This window comes from Melanerpes formicivorus, unplaced genomic scaffold, assembly GCF_026170545.1.
Source record: "Melanerpes formicivorus ecotype bairdi unplaced genomic scaffold, bMelFor1.0.p_v2 SCAF_82, whole genome shotgun sequence".
NCBI lineage: Eukaryota > Metazoa > Chordata > Aves > Piciformes > Picidae > Melanerpes > Melanerpes formicivorus.
The window spans coordinates 2870091-2889032 of record NW_027142434.1 but is presented as its reverse complement, the minus strand read 5'-3'; the positions used below and the strand labels follow the sequence as shown (position 1 = coordinate 2889032).

At 66.3% G+C, this 18942-nt stretch overlaps 1 protein-coding gene across 1 annotated transcript; it reads left to right on the top strand.

Moving 5' to 3' along the window:
• Positions 1-1076: 1076 nt before the first annotated feature.
• ATXN7L2 (ataxin 7 like 2) lies at positions 1077-17211 on the top strand. The gene is given in 16 exon segments (XM_068164686.1): positions 1077-1191; positions 2796-2870; positions 6214-6318; positions 6463-6658; positions 8111-8397; positions 10385-10467; positions 10583-10827; positions 10991-11060; positions 11062-11133; positions 11136-11177; positions 11368-11489; positions 14937-15266; positions 15307-15556; positions 15558-15716; positions 15718-15867; positions 17102-17211. Coding segments are annotated over 16 exon segments (2295 nt in total). The 5' UTR covers positions 1077-1097; the 3' UTR covers positions 17117-17211.
• Positions 17212-18942: the final 1731 nt, after the last annotated feature.

Below are 18942 nucleotides of genomic sequence, written 5' to 3'. Positions count from 1 at the left end.
TATATAGGGGGGAATGCAGCCCCTGGGTGTAATGAGCTTTATATAGGGGGGAGTGCAGCCCCTGGGTGTAAGGAGCTTTATATAGGGGGGAGTGCAGCCCCTGGGTGTAAGGAGCTTTATATAGGGGGGAGTGCAGCCCTGGGTGCAAGTAGGTTTCTACAGGGGGCTATAGGCTGTACGCAGCCCCTGGGCACCAGGAGCGTTATACAGGTGCTGTAGGTAGCCCTTGTGCATCCTGCCCCCTATGCTGAGTGTCTCTCAGGGCTGCCCGGCTCTCCGTGGGGCACTCCAGGGCCCCAGGCCCCATAGGAACGCCCCAGGGTCCCCCAGCACCGCTCTGGCTCTGTGTCGCCCCCAGCTGCCAGTCCCTACAGCGCTGTGTGCCCCCCCGCAGGGGTACAGGGACCCCAGCACTGCACAGGAGCATAGGGAACGCCGGGTCCCCCGCGGCTATATCGCGATATGGATCCCCAGCCCCTATATCAGTCTATGGATGCCCCCAGCCCCTATATCACAACGGGGATCCCCAGCCTCTGTATGGATGCCCCTATATCACGATATAGACCCCAATCTCTATAGCAGTGTATGACCTCTCCAACGCCCGTATCATGATATAGCCACCGCCCCCAGCCCCCATATCACGATATGGACCCCGATCCTTACAGCATTACATGACCTCTCCAGCCCCTGTATCACGATATAGCCAGCGCCCAGCCCCTGTATCACGATGTAGCCATGCCCCCCAGCCCCTATACCGTGATATAGCCAACCCCCCAGCTCCCGTATCGCGATATAGCCATCCCCTCCCCTCGAGCCCCTATATCACGATATGGATCTCCAGTCCCGATAGCTGACTGTGGACCCCCCCAGCCCCGCTGGCAGCCCGGTGCCGGTGCCGGTGCCGGTGCCGGGCGGGGCTGCCTGCGGGACTACACCGCCCGTGGTGCCGCGGGGCGGGCGGGGGCGCGCGGCGCATGCGCGGGGGCGCGCACGGGGCGGGGGCGGCGGCGGCAGCAGCGGCGGCGGCCGCCGTTGGGGGGGGGGGGGGGAAGGGGGGGGGCGCGCTCGCTCCCGCGGCGGCGGCGGCGGCGGCGGCGATGGCGGCGGAGCGGCGGCTGCTGCCCAGCCTGGACGAGTTCGCGGGGCAGAGCTGGAGCGCCTGGGTGGAGCGGGCCGGGCCCGCCGAGCCGGGTGAGGGGCGGCGGCGGCGGGGGGGGGGGCGGGGGGTGAACCGGGAGGGGAGGGGGGTGGGTGACCGGCGGGGGGAGCAGCGAACGGGGCCGCGCCCGCCGCCCCCCGGTCCTAGCGCCGCCGAGCGGCAGGAGGGCAGCGGGAGCGGAGCAGCGGGCACCGGGCATATTGCACCGGGCACTGGGAAAGGGGCACCGGGAAGCGGGCATCCTGCGCTGGGCAGCGGGAAACGGGCACAGGGAGCTGGGCACCGTGCAGCGGGCACCGGGAAGCGGGCGTCTGGCGCCGGGAAGCGGGCATCCGGCGTTGGGAAGCGGGCAGCGGGAGTGGGGCATCCCACGCTGGGCAGCGGGAGATGGGCACTGGGAAGTGGGCATCCTGCAGCGGGAGCTGGGCAGCAGGGAGAGAGCAGCCGGCACCGGGCAGCCCACACCTGGCACCGGGAACTGGGCAGCGGGCAGCAGGAGCAGGGCAGCCCACACACCAGGCACCAGGAAATGGGCACAGGGAACTGGGCATCCTGCGCCGGGCATCCTGGACTGGACGCTGGGAACAGGGCAGCAGGAGAGCTGTGCCCAGTGCAGGGTGCCTGGCACTGGGGGCTGGACGGTGGGAAGCAGGCAGCTGGCACTGGGCACTCAGCACTGGAAACTGGGCAGCCAGAACCAGGCAGCCCAGTACCAGGCAGCCAGAGCTGGCACTGGGCACCCCAGTGTGGTCACTGGGAAGCCTGGGGGGCATCCCAGGTGCCAGGTATCCCTGGGTGCAGTGGGCACTAGGTAGCCTGGAGCAGGAAGTGGTAGCCAAGCCTGGCAACCGATTTGCCACCCAGGCTGGGCAGAGGATGCCAGGTGCCCAGTGTGGACACCAGGTGGTATGGCATGGCTGGGTGGGCCTGGGTGCCCAGTATGATACGGCTGGATGGAACTGGGCACCAGGTGTGGCATGGCTTGGTAGGAGTGGAGGTGGACTGGGCACCCAGTATGGCACTGGGCACCCAGCACAGCAGAGCCAGGCAGGAGTGGGTGCCCAGTGTGGCACTGTCAGACAGCATGTCCTGGATGGCATGGTCAGACTGGCACAGCTAGACAGGACTGGGCACCCAGTATGACATAGCCAGGCAGGACTGGGGTTGAACTGGGCACCCAGACTGGCACAGCTGGCCTGGTGCCCACCAGTTGCCCCACAGCAGATCCCACTGCAGCTGGTTGGGTCTGGGCCACCCCTGGGCGCAGCTGGGATGCCCCCAAAGGTGTCCCAGGGGTGTGCCAAGGACATCCCAGGGGTGTGCCAAGGGTGTCCCAGGGGTGTCCCAGGGGTATCCCGGGAGTGTGCCAAGGGTGTCCCAGAGGTGTGCCAGGGGTATCCCAGGGGTGTGCCAAGGGTGTCCCAGGGGTGTGCCAGGGTGTGCCATCCCGGTGGGGCAGGGCTGGGAGGGGCTGGGTCATGATGGGGCCAAGCCTGATCCCGGGATGGATCCATCCCAGGTTGGTTGTCCTGGGCACGGTGCCGGTGCCAGGGAGGACTCAGCTGCTGGATGTGGCCCAGGGCAGGCCCAGGTCGTCCCTGTGCCAACCCCACTGAAGGGCTTCTGTCCCTGGCAGGAGCTGGGCAGGAGCTGGAGGAGGGAGGGAAGAGCAGCAGCAAGAAGCTGGAGGCCATGACCCTGATCAAGGAAGGTGAGTGCCAGGGCTGGGGCACACCCCTGGGCATTGGGCTCTGCCAGGCTGTGCTGAGCTGTGCCAAGCTGTGCCCAGCTGGTGTGAGCTGTGTCAAGCCATGCTGAGCCAGTGTGAGCTGTGCCAAGCTGTGCCCAGCTGGTGTAAGCTGTGCTGAGCCCTGCCAAGCTGCACTGAGGCAGTGTGAGCTGTGCCAAGCTGTGCCCAGCTAGTGTGAGCTGTGCTGAGATGTGCCAGGCTGTGCTGAGCTGTGCCAAGGTGTGCTGAGCTGGTGTGAGCTGTGTCAAGCCATGCTGAGCCAGTGTGAGCTGTGCCAAGCTGTGCCCAGCTGGTGTGAGCTGTGCCAAGCTGTGCTGAGCCGGTGTGAGCTGTGCCGAGCCATGCCAGGCTGTGCTGAGCTGTGCCCAGCTGGTGTGAGCTGTGCCAAGCTGCACTAAGCTGGTATGAGCCATACTGAGCTGTGCCAAGCTGCACTGAGCTGGTGTGGGCCATCCCAAGCTGTGCCAAGCTGGTGTGAGCCATACTGAGCTGTGCCAAGCTGTGCCAAGCTGGTGTGAGCCATACTGAGCTGTGCCAAGCTGTGCTGAGCTGGTGTGAGCCATACCAAGCTGTGCCATGGTGTGCTGAGCCAGTGTGAGCTGTGCCAAGCCATGCCAAGCTGCTCTGAGCTGGTGTGAGCTGTACCAACCTATGCCAAGCTGTGCCAAGCTGGTGTGAGCCATCCCAAGCTGTGCCAAGCTGTGCCAAGCTGGTGTGAGCCATACTGAGCTGTGCCAAGCTGTGCTGAACTGGTGTGAGCCATACTGAGCTGTGCCAAGCTGTGCCAAGTTGGTGTGAGCTATACCAAGCTGTGCTGAGCTGTGCCAAGCTGGTGTGAGCCATACCAAGCTGTGCCACGGTGTGCTGAGCCAGTGTGAGCTGTGCCAAGCCATGCCAAGTTGCACTGAGCTGGTGTGAGCCATAGAGAGCTGTGCCAAGCTATGCTGAGTTGGTGTGAGCCATACCAAGCTGTGCCAAGCTATGCTGAGCTGGTGTGAGCCATACCAAGCTGTGCTGAGCCAGTGTGAGCTGTGCCAAGCCATGCCAAGCTGTGCTGAGCTGATGTGAGCCATACTGAGCTGGTGTGAGCTATACCAAGCTGTGCCAAGCTGTGCCAAGCTGGTGTGAGCCATACCAAGCTGTGCCAAGCTGTGCTGAGCTGGTGTGAGCCATACCAAGCTGTGCTGAGCCAGTGTGAGCTGTGCCAAGCCGTGCCAAGCCATGCCAAGCTGTGCTGAGCTGATGTGAGCCATACTGAGCTGGTGTGAGCCATACCAAGCTGTGCCAAGCTGTGCCAAGCTGGTGTGAGCCATACTGAGCTGGTGTGAGCCATACCAAGCTGTGCCAAGCTGTGCCAAGCTGGTGTTAGCCATACCAAGCTGTTCTGAGCTGGTGTGAGCCATACCAAGCTGTGCCAAGCTGTGCCAAGCTGGTGTGAGCCATACTGAGCTGGTGTGAGCCATACCAAGCTGTGCCAAGCTGTGCCAAGCTGGTGTTAGCCATACCAAGCTGTTCTGAGCTGGTGTGAGCCATACCAAGCTGTGCCATGGTGTGCCAAGCTGCTCTGAGGTGGTGTAAGCTGTACTAAGCTGTGCTATGCCATGCCAAGTTGCACTGAGCTGGTGTGAGCTATAGAGCGCTGTGCCAAGCTGTGCCAAGCTGCTCTGAGCTCGTGTGAGCTATACCAAGCTGTGCCAAGCTATGCTGAGCTGGTGTGAGCCATACCAAGCTGTGCTGAGCCAGTGTGAGCTGTGCCAAGCCATGCCAAGCTGTGCTGAGCTGGTGTGAGCCATAGAGAGCTGTGCTAAGCTGTGCCAAGCTGCTCTGGGCTGGTGTGAGCCATAGAGAGCTGTGCCAAGCTGGTGTTAGCCATACCAAGCTGCTCTGAGCTGGTGTGAGCCATCCCGAGCTGTGCCAAGCTGGTGTGAGCCATACAGAGCTATGCCAAGCTATGCCAAGCTGGTGTGAGCCATAGAGAGCTGTGCCAAGCTGTGCCAAGCTGCTGTTAGCCATACCAAGCTGCACTGAGCTGGTGTGAGCCACAGAGAGCTGTGCCAAGCTATACTGAGCTGGTGTGAGCCATACCAAGCTATGCCAAGCTGTGCCAAGCTGGTGTGAGCCATACAGAGCTGTGCCAAGCTGTGCCAAGCTGCTCTGAGCTCGTGTGAGCTATACCAAGCTGTGCTGAGCCAGTGTGAGCTGTGCCAAGCCATGCCAAGCTGCTCTGAGCTGGTGTGAGCCATCCCGAGCTGTGCCAAGCTGTGCTGAGCTGGTGTGAACCATACAGAGCTGTGCCAAGCTGTGCCAAGCTGGTGTGAGCCATACGGAGCTGTGCCAAGCTGTGCCAAGCTGGTGTTAGCCATACCAAGCTGCTCTGAGCTGGTGTAAGCCATCCCGAGCTGTGCCAAGCTGGTGTGAGCCACAGAGAGCTGTGCCAAGCTATGCTGAGCTGGTGTGAGCCATACCAAGCTATGCCAAGCTGTGCCAAGCTGGTGTGAGCCATACAGAGCTGTGCCAAGCTGTGCCAAGCTGCTGTTAGCCATACCAAGCTGCACTGAACTGGTGTGAGCCATAGAGAGCTGTGCCAAGCTGGTGTGAGCCATAGAGAGCTGTGCCAAGCTATACTGAGCTGGTGTGAGCCATACCAAGCTATGCCAAGCTGTGCCAAGCTGGTGTGAGCCATACCAACCTATGCCAAGCTGTGCCAAGCTGGTGTGAGCCATACCAACCTATGCCAAGCTATGCTGAGCTGGTGTGAGCTATAGAGAGCTGTGCCAAGCTGTGCCAAGCTGCTGTTAGCCATACCAAGCTGCTCTGAGCTGGTGTGAGCCATCCTGAGCTGTGCCAAGCTGTGCCAAGCTGCTGTTAGCCACACCAAGCTGCTCTGAGCTGGTGTGAGCCATCCCAAGCTGTGCCAAGCTGCGCTGAGCTGGTGTGAGCCATACAGAGCTGTGCCAAGCTGTGCCAAGCTGCTGTTAGCCACACCAAGCTGCTCTGAGCTGGTGTGAGCCATCCCAAGCTGTGCCAAGCTGTGCTGAGCCAGTGTGAGTTGTGCCAAGCCATGCCAAGCTGCTCTGAGCTGGTGTGAGCCATCCCAAGCAGTGCCAAGCTGTGCCGAGCTGGTGTGAGCCATAGAGAGCTGTGCCAAGCTGTGCCAAGCTGCTGTTAGCCATACCAAGCTGTGCTGAGCTGGTGTGAGCCATAGAGAGCTGTGCCAAGCTGTGCCAAGCTGCTGTTAGCCGTACCAAGCTGCGCTGAGCTGGTGTGAGCCCTACCAAGCCCTTGCCCACCTCTGCCCCCGCAGACATGAACATCTTTGGGCACTGCCCTGCGCACGATGACTTCTACCTGGTGGTTTGCAACCACTGCAGCCAGGTGGTGAAGCCCCAGGCCTTCCAGAAGCACTGCGGTGAGTGGCACCCCGGGCACCGCCGGCCCCCCCCACCCCCACCCCCGGCACCGGTGGCGGCCGCTCGGGCACCGCCCCGCAGCGGTGGGCACCGCCCCCCGTGGGTTTTGCCCCCCCCCCGTGCCACCCTCCCGTCCCCGGCAGAGCGCCGCCACGGCCCCCTCAGCAAGCTGTACGCCCGCGCCGCCGCCGCCGCCACCGCCGCCCGCTGCCACGGCGCCGTCAACGGGCAGCCGGTGCCCGCCGGCACCCCCGGCACGGCCAAGGCGCTGCGGGAGAAGCCAGCAGGTGCCCGCGGGCGAGTCCAGCCCCTGCCCGAGCGGCCGGACAAGGACCTCTGGTGAGGGTTGGCACTGCTGGCCCTGCCCTTTCCTTCCCATGGCATCCCTGGCCCTGCCCTTTCCCTGCCATGGCACTGCTGGCCCTGCCCTTTCCCTGCCATGGCACTGCTGGCCCTGCCCTTTCCCTGCCATGGCACTGCTGGCCCTGCCCTTTCCACCCTATGGCACCCCTGGCTCTGCCCTTTCTGTACCATGGCACTGCTGGCCCTGCTCTTTCCTTGCCATGGCACCCCTGGCCCTGCCCTTTCCACCCCATGGCACCCCTGGCCCTGCCCTTCCCGTCCCATGGCACCCCTGGCCCTGCCCTTTCCTTGCCATGGCACCGCTGGCCCTGCCCTTTCCGTGCCATGGCACCACTGGCCCTGCCCTTTCCTTGCCATGGCACCCCTGGCCCTGCCCTTTCCATACCATGGCACCCCTGACCCTGCCCTTTCCTTGCCATGGCACCCCTGGTGCTGCCCTTTCCGTGCCATGGCACCCCTGGCTCTGCCCTTTCCCTGCCATGGCACCCCTGACCCTGCCCTTTCCATACCATGGCACCCCTGGCTCTGCCCTTTCCCTGCCATGGCACCCCTGGCTCTGCCCTTTCCCTGCCATGGCACTGCTGGCCCTGCCCTTTCCATCCCATGGCACCGCTGGCCCTGCCCTTTCCGTGCCATGGCACCCCTGGCTCTGCCCTTTCCACCCTATGGCACTCCTGGCTCTGCCCTTTCCACCCCATGGCATCCCTGGCCCTGCCCTTTCCTTGCCATGGCAGTGCTGGCCCTGCCCTTTCCCTGCCATGGCATCGCTGGCCCTGCCCTTTCCGTCCCATGGCACTGCAGGCCCTGCCCTTTCCTTGCCATGGCACCCCTGGCTCTGCCCTTTCCACCCCATGGCACCCCTGGCTCTGCCCTTTCTGTGCCATGGCACCCCTGGCTCTGCCCTTTCCGTCCCATGGCACCCCTGGCCCTGCCCTTTCTGTGCCATGGCACTGCTGGCTCTGCCCTTTCTGTGCCATGGCACCCCTGGCTCTGCCCTTTCCACCCCATGGCATCCCTGGCCCTGCCCTTTCCTTGCCATGGCACTGCTGGCCCTGCCCTTTCCACCCCATGGCACTGCTGGCCCTGCCCTTTCCTTGCCATGGCACCCTGGCTCTGCCCTTTCCACCCCATGGCACTGCTGGCCCTGCCCTTTCCGTCCCATGGCACCCCTGGCCCTGCCCTTTCTGTACTATGGCACCACTGGTGCTGCCCTTTCCCACCCCATGGCACCCCTGGCCCTGCCCTTTCTGTACTATGGCACCACTGGTGCTGCCCTTTCCATCCCATGGCACCCCTGACCCTGCCCTTTCCTTGCCATGGCACCCCTGGTTGTACCCTTTCCATCCCATGGCACCCCTGGCCCTGCCCTTTCCCTGCCCTGGCACCGCCTCTGAACGCCCCCTCCCCTCGCCCCCTCCTCTCCCCCAGCCTGTTCGTGCCAGTGGTCAACCTGGAGAAGATCCCCAGCATTCCCAAGGCGGACGGGCACGGGCTCAAGGTGCCCCCCAAGGCCGTGCCCAGCAGCTCCAAGGAGCCCTCGGGGAAAGCCGTGGCTGCCGCCGTGCCCACGGAGCCGCCGGTGCCAGCCGGGCCCGGGGGGGGCCTGGCGCTGCCCGCCGCTGGCCCTGGCTGCCGGCCGGAGCCGCTGCCTGCCCCGGGGGAGAGGGAGGCGGCGGGCACCAAGGCGCCCCCCAGGTCCCACAAGAAGCTGGCACGTGAGTGCCCCTCTTTGCCTTGCCAAGCACAGGGGGAGGGCAGCAGCCCAGTGCCCAGCTGGCACCGGATCCCTGCCTGGCATCCCAGTGCCGGGAGCTGGGTGGCAGGGTCTGGCAGCAGGGTGGGTCCCGAGGGGGCATCTCCTCCCTTCCTCTGCCCCTGCAGGTGCCAGCTGGTGCTAGCTGGTGCCCCCAGTGGGGTGTTGGCAGGGGTAGGGGGGTGGGGTGCCAGGCTCCATCCCCCCCCCCAGATCTGGGAGCTGGGCAGAGAGCTGTGGGGCACCAGCGATGCCATAGCAGGGACCCAGGCTGGGGGGGATGGGGGGGGGGGGGGGTATAGGGGAGGGGGATGGGGGGGCTTGGGGGCTCACCCCCCAGGGCAGGAGGTGAAAGTTGGGGGTGGGCAGGACTCGGTGCCCCCCCCCCCAGAGGAGGACTCTGAGGGGTGGGTTTGTGCCCCCCTGACTCACCCCAAGGCGAGGGGGGGGGCGGGGCAGGACTGGCACCCTGGCACCCAGCAGCACCTCCCAGCCATGGCCCAGCAGCCAGTGCTGGTCCCAGTTGGATTGGGCCCCCCACCCTTTGCCCCCCCCCGAGCTACCAGCCCCTCCCCCCCTCCCCATGCCACCTTCCACACCAAACCTCAACCAGTCTGGGGGGGTTGGGGGGCACTGGGGGCTGGTGCTGGGTGCCAGGGGTGCTGGCATGGGGGGGAGGAAGGGTACCTGGGGTGCGGGGGAGGGGGAGAGTGGGGATTGAAAGGGGGCTGGGGCGGGGGGGGGCAGTGTCCCCCCTCCCTCCCTGAACTGGGGGGGTGGGGAGGTCGTTGGGAGGATGAAGGAAGGGGAGTGGGGATTTGGGGGGGGGCGGGGGGGGGTCCCCATTTCATTCCCTTCTGACCTGAATTGGGGGAGGACAAGGTGGGGGAGCTGGAGTGGGAGCTGGGATTTGGGGGGGGGGTCCCCGCTTGAATCAGGAAGGATGGGAGGGGGGGGCAGGGATGGGAGTGGTGGTGATTTGGGGGGGCAGGGATGGGAGAGGAGATTTGGGGAGGCAGAGATGGAAGTGGTGATTTGGGGGGCAGGGATGGGAGTGGATTTGGGGAGGGGGACAGGGATGGGAGTGGATTTCGGGGGGGCAGGGATGGGAGTAGATGGGGGGGCAAGGATGGGAGAGGAGATTTGGGGGGGCAGGGATGGGAGTGGATTGGGGGGGCAGGGATGGGAGAGGGGATTTGGGGGGGAACAGGGATGGGAGTGAATTGGGGGGGGACAGAGATGGGAGTGGAGATTGGGGGGGAACAGGGATGGGAGTGGAGGTTTGGGGGGGGGAGCAGCGATGGGAGTGGATTTTGGGGGGGCCAGGGATGGGAGTGGAGATTTGGGGGGGACAGGGATGGGAGTGGAAATTGGGGGCAGGGATGGAAGTGGATTTGGGGGGGGACAGGGATGGGAGTGGAGATTTGGGGGGGCAGGGATGGGAATGGATTGGGGGGGTACAGGGATGGGAGTGGATTGGGGGGCAGGGATGGGAGTGGAGGTTTGGGGGGGCAGAGATGGGAGAGGAGATTTGGGGGGGCAGGGATGGGAATGGATTGGGGGGACAGAGATGGGAGTGGATTTGGGGGGGGCAGGGATGAGAGAGTGGAGATTTGGGGGGGGAACAGGGATGGGAGTGGATTTGGGGGGGCAGGGATGGGAGTGGAGATTTGGGGGGGACGACAGGGATGGGAGTGGATTGGGGGGGCAGGGATGGGAGTGGATTTGGGGGGGGGTCCTCTCATTTTACTGGGAGAGCCAGGGTGGGGAGGCAGAGCTTTGGGTGCCTCCCATCTCACCTCCTTCCAGACCCCTGACTCGGGGGGTGGTCAGAAGGGTTCCCCACCCTTCCTCACCCCAATATAGCCAAGACCCCCCCCCCTGCAGCGACCCTCCCCCCCCATAGAGACCCTTCCCCTCCCGCCCACCTTGCCTTGCTGTGCCTGCAGGCAAGGAGTGTGACCTGAACAGGCAGTGCGGGGTGCTGAACCCCGACACCAAGAAGATCTGCACTCGCCTGCTCACCTGCAAGGTACTGGAGGGGGGGGGGGAGGGTTGCCCCTGGTATTTTGGGGAGTCTGGGGGGGGTCAGCTGGGTGTTTTTCCGACCCTCTGACCCCCCCCTCCCGTCCCTTCCCCCGTCCCAGATCCACTCCGTGCACCAGCGCCGGGAGGTGCAGGGCCGTGCCAAGGACTTCGACGTGCTGGTGGCGGAGCTCAAGGCCAGCTCCCGCAAAGGGGAGCCCCCAAAAGAGAGGAGCCCCCCCGGGAAGGAAGCCGGGCCCCCCCCACCTCCGCAGGACCCCTCCTCGCTTCCCCAGCCCCTGGCGGGGCCCCCCAGCACCTCTCCGTGCCGAGCCAAGCAGCCTCACCCCCTCTGCCCCCTCCCCAGGTGAGCGGATGGGGAGTGGGGGATCGGGGTGGGAGGGGGGCACATACACACACACACACGCCCGCACGCACGCACGACACCCCCAGATTGAGCCCCCCCAGACTGGGCACCCCCGAAATCCCTTACGCCCTGTCGCCCCCCCCCTCCCCGGCTTGTGCTGCAGGACTCAGCTCTCCTCCGACAGCGACCCCGAGGACGCTCCGGCTGCCTCCGGGGGAGGGGGCTCCGGGGGTGTTCCCCTTCCCCCTGCCCAAGGGGGGGAACCGGGTGTCGAGTGAGGAGAGCGAGGAAGAGGGGGGGCAGCGAGGAGCCCCCCCGGCCCCCCACCCGCCCCCCCCCGGCCCCAGGCGGTGAGTAACGAGGGCCCCCCCCCCCCCCGCCCCGGGATGGGTCGGATGGATTGAGACCCCCCCCAGCCGCACCACGAACCCCACGGCTGGCTGGGGCTCGTTGCTGGGGGAGGTGGGGGGGGGGGGGTGTGGGGTGGAGAGGGGGGGGGTCGTGGTGACCCTTGTGCGTGCCTCCCCCCCCCCCCCAAAGTTCTGCACCTTCGGGAGCCGCCTGGTGAGCCCTGGCTGCTACGTCTTCAACCGGAGGCTGGATCGGTTCTGCTCCGCCCTGGGCTCCATGCTGGAGAGGCATCTCAGCTCCCACATGTGGAGGTCAGGGGGGCACTGGCGGCGGGGGGGCCGGCACGGGGAGGGGGCACTGGGGGGGCACTAAGGGCTGGGGGGCTGCTGCTGGGTGCCAGGGTGCAAAATCACCAAGCCCCGAGGGGTAGTTTGTCCTCCCTGAGGTGCTGGCACAGGGTGGAGGGAAGGGACCTGGATTGAGAGGGGGTGGGGATTTGGGGGGAGGGGCCTCTGGAGGAGGAGAGGGCATGGAGAGGGGGTACTGGGGGGGGAACTAAGGGTTTGCTGCTGGGTGCCAGGGTGCAAAATCACCAAGCCCCAAGGGGTAGTTTGTCCTCCTCGAAGTCCTGGCACGGGGTGGAGGGAAGGGACCTGGATTGAGGAGGGAGAGGGGGAGTGAGGATTTGGGGGGAGGGGGCTCTGGAGAAGGGGGGGCACGGGGAGGGGGCACTAAGCATTGGGGGCTGCTGCTGGGTGCCAGGGTGCAAAATCACCCAGCCCTGAGGGGTAGTTTGTCCTCTCTGAGGTCCTGGCATGGGGTGGAGGGAAGGGATCTGGATTGAGGGGGGAGGGGGATTTGGGGGGAGTGGGCTCTGGAGAAGGGGGGGGCACGGGGAGGAGGCACTGGGGGGGGCACTAAGGGTTTGCTGCTGGGTGCCAGGGTGCAAAATCACCAAGCCCCAAGGGGTAGTTTGTCCTCCCTGAGGTGCTGGCATGGGGTGGAGGGAAGGGACCTGGATTGAGGGGGGAGAGGGGGAGTGAGGATTTGGGGGGGGGGGGGGCACTGGAGAAGGGGGGGCACGGGGAGGGGGCACTGGGGGGGCACTAAGGGTTTGCTGCTGGGTGCCAGGCTGCAAAATCACCCAGCCCTGAGGGGTAGTTTGTCCTCCCTGAGATACTGGCACAGGGTGGAGGGAAGGGAACCTGGATTGAGGAAGGAGAAGGGGAGTGGGGATTTGGGGGGGGGGGGTGGAATGGGCATTTGGGGGGGAGGGATGGGGGAGTGTGACCCCTCCCTGCCTGAACATGGGGAGGATGCAGGGAGGGGAGCAGGGATTTGGGGGCGGGGGGGGGGTCCCATTTCACTCCTTTCCCACCCAAACAGGGGGACAAGGTGAGGATGCAGGGGGGGGGAGCTGGGATTTTGGGGGGGGGGTCTTGCCTCACCCTTCCCTACCTGAACCAGGAGTAATGGGGGGGGGAGGGATGGGAGAGAGGTTTTGGGGGAGTCCCCATTTCACCTCCTTCCTACCTGGAAGTAAGGATTTGGGGGGGGGGGGTAGGGATGGGAGTGAGGATTTGGGGGGGAGGGAAGGGAGTGAGGATTTGGGGGTGGGAGTGGGGGTTGAGGGGTAGGATGGGAGTGAGGATGGGGGGACAGGGATGGGGAGTGGGGATTGGGGGGGTAGGATGGGAGTGGGGATTGGGGGGGGTAGGATGGGAGTGAGGATGGGGAGACAGGGATGGGAGTGGGGATTTAGGGGGGAGGGATGGGAGTGGGGATTGGGGGGTCAGGATGGGAGTGGATATTTGGGGGGCAGGGATGGGAGTGGAGGTTTAGGAGGGGGCAGGGATGGGAGTGAGGATTTGGGGGGGAGAGATGGGAGTGAATATTTGGGGGGGAGGGATGGGAGTGGAGGTTTAGGAAGGGGGAGGGAAGGGAGTGAGGATTTGGGGGTGGGAGTGGGGATTGAGGGGGAGGGGATGGGAGTGGGGATTTGAGGGGCAGGGATGGGAGTGGATATTGGGGGGACAGGGATGCGAGTGGAGGTTTATGAAGGGGCAGGATGGGAGTGAGAATTTGGGGGGGAGGGATGGGAGTGGAGATTGGGGGGGGCAGGGATGGGAGTGACGACTTGGGGGTGGGAGTGAGGATTTTGGGGGAGAGGAGTGAGGATTTTGGGGGAGGGATGGGAGTGGGGATTGGGGGGGTAAGGATGGGAGTGAGGATGGGGGGACAGGGATGGGAGTGGGGGATTGGGGGGGGTCAGGATGGGAGTGGGGATTTAGGGGGGGAGGGATGGGAGTGGATATTTGGGGGGGAGGGATGGGAGTGGAGGATTAGGAAGGGGGAGGGAAGGGAGTGAGGATTTGGGGGTGGGAGTGGGGATTGAGGGGAAGGAATGGGAGTGGGGATTGGGGGGGCAGGGATGGGAGTGGATATTTGGGGGGGAGGGATGGGAGTGGAGGTGTAGGAGGGGGCAGGGATGGGAGTGAGGATTTGGGGGGCAGGGATGGGAGAGGAGATTGGGGGGGGACAGGGATGGGAGTGGGGATTGGGGGAGGGATGGGAGTGAGGACTTGGGGGTGGGAGTGAGGATTTTGGGGGAGAGAGTGAGGATTTTGGGGGAGGGATGGGACGTTGGGGATTGGGGGGGGTAGGATGGGAGTGAGGATGGGGGGACAGGGATGGGAGTGGGGGATTAGGGGGGTCAGGATGGGAGTGGGGATTTATGGGGGCGGGATGGGAGTGGATATTTGGGGGGGAGGGATGGGAGTGGAGGTTTAGGAAGGGGCAGGGCATGGGAGTCGAGAATTTGGGGGGGAGGGATGGGAGTGGAGGTTAGGAAGGGGGAGGGAAGGGAGTGAGGATTTGCGGGTGGGAGTGGGGATTGAGGGGAGGGGATGGGAGTGGGGATTGGGGGGGTAGGGATGGGAGTGGATATTTGGGGGGGAGGGATGGGAGTGGAGGTGTAGGAGGGGGCAGGATGGGAGTGAGGATTTGGGGGGAGGGATGGGAGTAGGGACTTTGGGGGGGGAGGGATGGGAGAGGAGATTGGGGGGGGGACAGGGATGGGAGTGGGGATTGGGGAAGGGATGGGAGTAGGGATTTGGGGGGGGGGGGGAAGCAGGTGAGCATTTGGGGGGTGTCATTTCACCCCCCTTCCCATCTGATCTGGGGTGGGGACAAGGTGGGGAAGCAGAGCTGGGAGCTGGGATCTGGGGGGGGGGTCCTGTCTCAGCCCTCCCCACGTGAAGCAGGAAGGAAGAGGGGGCAGGGATGGGAGTGGGAGTTGGGGAGGGTCTCTTTCACCCCCTTCCCATCTGCACTGGGAGGGCCCAGGTGGGGAAGCGGGGGGGGGGGGGGGGTACCATCTCAACCCCTCCCACCTGCACTGGGGGCGTCAAGGTGGGAGTATTGTTGGGGGGTGGGGGGGGGTCCCACCTTGCTCCTCCCCACCTGAATCAGGAAGGATAGGAGGAGGGGGCAGGAATGGGAGCAAGATTTGGGGGGGGGGGGTCCCCATCTCATCCCTCTTCACCTGGCCTGGGGGGGATGTGGCAGGGATAGAAGCAGGTATTTGGGGGGAGGAGGGGGGGAGGGGGGGGGTCTCATCTCGCCCCCACCACACTTCAATCTGGGGGGGGGGGGGGGGGGCGAGTGCACATGAGGAGGCAAGGACTGGAGTGGGAATTGGGGGGTGGGGTGGGGGTGGGTGAGGGTCCCATCTCACCCTCCCCCCTCCCTTCCCACAGGAAGATCCCTCCAGCTGCCGAGCCCCCTCTGCACAGCCCCCCGCCCCCCCCCAGCCCTGCCGCCCCCACCTGTGGCCTCACCACCAGGACCCCCTCACCCCCACCACGGACCTCCTCCTCCTCCTCTTCATCCTCAGCAGCGCCCCTGCGGGAAGGCAGGGTCCCCACCGTGGGGTCCCCCCCGGCAGCAGCCGCCTGCAGCCAGCCCGAGTGTGGCGGGGGGGGCAGCCAGTCCATCACCTCCCCCCTGCCCGCCAACACCCCCTCCCCCTCCTTCAGCAAGTTGCCTTCCACCAAGGCCAGCAAAGCCTCCCGAGCTCGGGAAGCTGCCGGGGGCGGGGGCAGGGGTGGGGGGCGGGGGGGGTGCCGGGGGGGGGATGGACCCCGACACCCGCAAACGAAAACCCCCCCTCGCCCCCGGCTGCCCCCCCTACAAACGGACCTGTCCGGGTGACGGGGGCAAGAACAAACCCCCCAACTGCCAGGCTTTGCCCCCCCCCGGCAAGACGAAACCCACCCCTGCGGCTTGTCCATCCTCATCCTCCTCCCCCCCCCGCGCCCCCCCCAGCTCCGCCATCCTCAACGGCACCACGCGGGTCAAGCGGCTCCCCCCTCCCCTCCTCCCTGGACTGCCGTGGCCCCCCCGTTGCCACCACCGCGGACCCCCGAGGTTCGCCGCTGCACGGCCCGCCGGGGGTCCCGCCGGGGGTCCCGGCGCCGCCTCGGTGCCTCTCCGATGACGAAGTGAAGAAGCGCAAGAACTCCGCCACCTACTGCCGGCCCCCTCAAGCCCAAGCCTGTGCCGCCCCCTCCCCCGGCCGGGCCCCCCCAGCCGCCCCCCGCCTCCGCGCCCCCCGACGCCGCTGGCTCCATCAGGAGGAAGAAGCCGGCGACCCCCCCGGGCTTCGAGGAGAAGCGAAGCGCCCTGAAGGTAAGGGCTGGGCTGGGGGGGAGGGAGGGAGGGGTCCCGGCTGAGGTGGGAGTGGGTGTTTGGGGGGGCTCCTAGGGGGTGCAGAGGCCGGGAAGGGGAATGGGGGGGACCCCTCCAGGGCCGCTGGCACTCCCAGGGGGTACGGTGGGAGCCACTTTCCCCCAGGGCTTTGGGGCTGCTGGTGGGGGGCCACGGCCCCAGGGGCACTCTGGGCTCCAGGGGGGGAGACCACCGTGAGGGCAACTTGGTCTCAGTAAGGGGGGGGCCAGGAGGACAGCTGGGCCTCAGGTGAGTGGCACCGTGGGGGATCCCCTGGGGGTGGCAATGGCTTAGGTTGGGGGCACCCTGGGGACCCCCTGGGGGTGACAATGGCTTAGGTTGGGGACACCATGGGGACCCCCTGGGGGTGGCAATGGCTTAGGTTGGGGGCACCCTGGGGACCCCCTGGGGGTGACAATGGCTTAGGTTGGGGGCACCCTGGGGACCCCCTGGGGGTGACAATGGCTTAGGTTGGGGACACCATGGGGACCCCCTGGGGGTGGCAATGGCTTAGGTTGGGGGCACCCTGGGGACCCCCTGGGGGTGACAATGGCTTAGGTTGGGGGCACCCTGGGGACCCCCTGGGGGTGACAATGGCTTAGGTTGGGGACACCATGGGGACCCCCTGGGGGTGGCAATGGCTTAGCTTAGGGACCCCCTAGGGACCCCCTGGGGATGGCAATGGCTTAGCTTGGGGACACCATGGGGACCCCCTTGGGGGTGGCAATGGCTTAGCTTGGGGACACCCTGGGGACCCCCTGGGGGTGGCAATGGCTTAGCTTGGGGACACCCTGGGGACCCCCTGGGGGTGGCAATGGCTTAGGTTGGGGACCCCCTGGGGACCCCCTGGGGGTGGCAATGGCTTAGCTTGGGGACACCCTGGGGACCCCTTGGGGGTGGCAATGGCTTAGGTTGGGGACCCCCTGGGGACCCTAGGGCTGCAAGCAGGGGGCCCTGGGCTCGGGGGCAGGGACAGGATGCTGTGGGGACCCTCTGGTGACCTGGCTGCGGGGTGGGAGGTGTGGAGCCTCTGGTAGGGGCTGCTGGGGGTGCTCTTGACCCCGGGGGGGGGCGGGGTGTGACACACCGTGGGTGCCGCTGAGGGGGACACCCCGGGGCTGGGGTCAAGGCCCCCCCCCCCTCTCGTCCCCGGGGTCACTTCCCCGCGGCTGATCCGACGTCTCCTGTCCCACAGTCCAAAGCCCATTAACGCTGGGGCCGCCTGGGCCAACCCCCCCACCCCCACCCCCGCCCCTCACCAGGCACAGGGTCCCCTTGGGGTGCCGGGAAGCCCCCGCTGGACCCCCCCCGCAAACCCGAGGAGAGGGGGAAGTGGGGGTGGGGGGGGTGGGGAAGAGGAGCCCCCCTCCGGCTCCTACCCCGCCTCCCCCCCCCCCGAGGAAACCAGAAGAAGGAAGAAGAACCTGCAGAAAAAATACCTCAAGACTCTCAGTTCTGTTCTCTTGCTGCTAACCCAACCCCTCCCCCACCCCCTCCCCACCCCCCACGACCCCCACCCCCCCCTTCCCCGGCAACCCAGGTGGCCACAGCCGGGATTCGGAGGGGGAGGGCAGGGCAGGGGAGGGGAAGGGAGGGGAGGGGAGGGGAGGAGGGGGGGTGGGGGGTTCCCGGCCACCAGGCGACCACCAGGAGGCCACCCCCCGAGGCCACCCCACCCACCCCCACCCCCCCTTACGCCCCCCCCGGCCGCGGGTATGAATTATTGTTGGCTTTTTGTTTTCCTTTTGTAAGAAAAACCACCCAAAAAAAAAACGAAGAAAGGGGAAAAAAAAAAACCCAAAACCAGCTCCAAACCGACCCGAAGTGAAGATGGGGGAGGGGGGAACGGGGGGGCGATGAAGTGGGGGGGGGAATCTGGGGGGAGAGAGGTGGTCGCCGGCAGCCCTGCGAGGGCACAAGAGGGGCTGCGGTGGCCCCAAGTCCGTAGCGGTAGCAGGGGAGGGGGGAGGGGGGAGATGGGGCAGTGAGTGACCCCCCCCGGGGGTGACAGCAGAGAGGGGGAGGGGGGGATAAGGGTGGCCTGGGATGGGGTAATCCCCCCCCCCCGCCGGGAGGATATTAGGAGCTGAGAGGGATAGGGGGGGCCCGGGATGGGTTGCCCCCTCCCCAGGGACGACAGCAGGGGCTGGGGGCAATAAGGGTGGCCCGGGATGGGTTGCCCCCCCCCGGATGACAGCAGGGGCTGGGGGGGCACAGAGGTGGCCCGGGATGGGTGCTCCCCCCCAGGGATGACAGCAGGGGCTGGGGGCCATAGGGGTGGCCTGGCATGGGGTAATCCTCGCCCCCCCGGGAGGACATTAGGAGCTGCGGGGGTACAGAGGTGGCCCTGGATGGGTGACCCCCCCAGGGATGACAGCAGGGGCTGGGAGGGATAGGGGGGGCCCGGGATGGATGCCCCCCCCCCTCCCCCAAGATGACAGCAGGGGCTGGGGGCAGATAGAAGTGGCCCTGGATGAATGACCCCCCTCCCCCCAGGGTGACAGCAGGGGCGGGGGGGCATAGGGGTGGCCTGGGATGGGATAATCCTCGCTCCCTGGAGGACATTAGGAGCTGCGGGGGCACAGGGGCGGCCCGGGATGGGTTGGCCCCCCAGGATGACAGCAGGGGCTGGGGGCAATAGGGGTGGCTCTGGATGGATGAACCCCCCCAGGATGATAGCAGGGGCTGGGGGCCATAGGGGTTGCCTGGCATGGGGTAATCCTCGCCCCCCCGGGAGGACATTAGGAGCTGGGGGGGCACAGGGGCGGCCCGGGATGGGTTGCCCCCCCCCCCCCCCCCCCCAGGGATGACAACAGAGGCTGAGGGGCGTAGGGGTTCCCTAGGATGGGGTAATCCCCCCGCCCCCGGGAGGATATTAGGAGCCCTGGGTTGGTTCCCCCCCAAGGGAGGACAGCAGGGGCTGGGGGGCACAGGGGTGGCCTGGCATGGGGTAATCTCCCTCCCCCGCGGGAGGACATTAGGAGCTGCGGGGGCACAGGGGCGGCCCGGGATGGGTTGCCCCCTCCCCAGGGATGA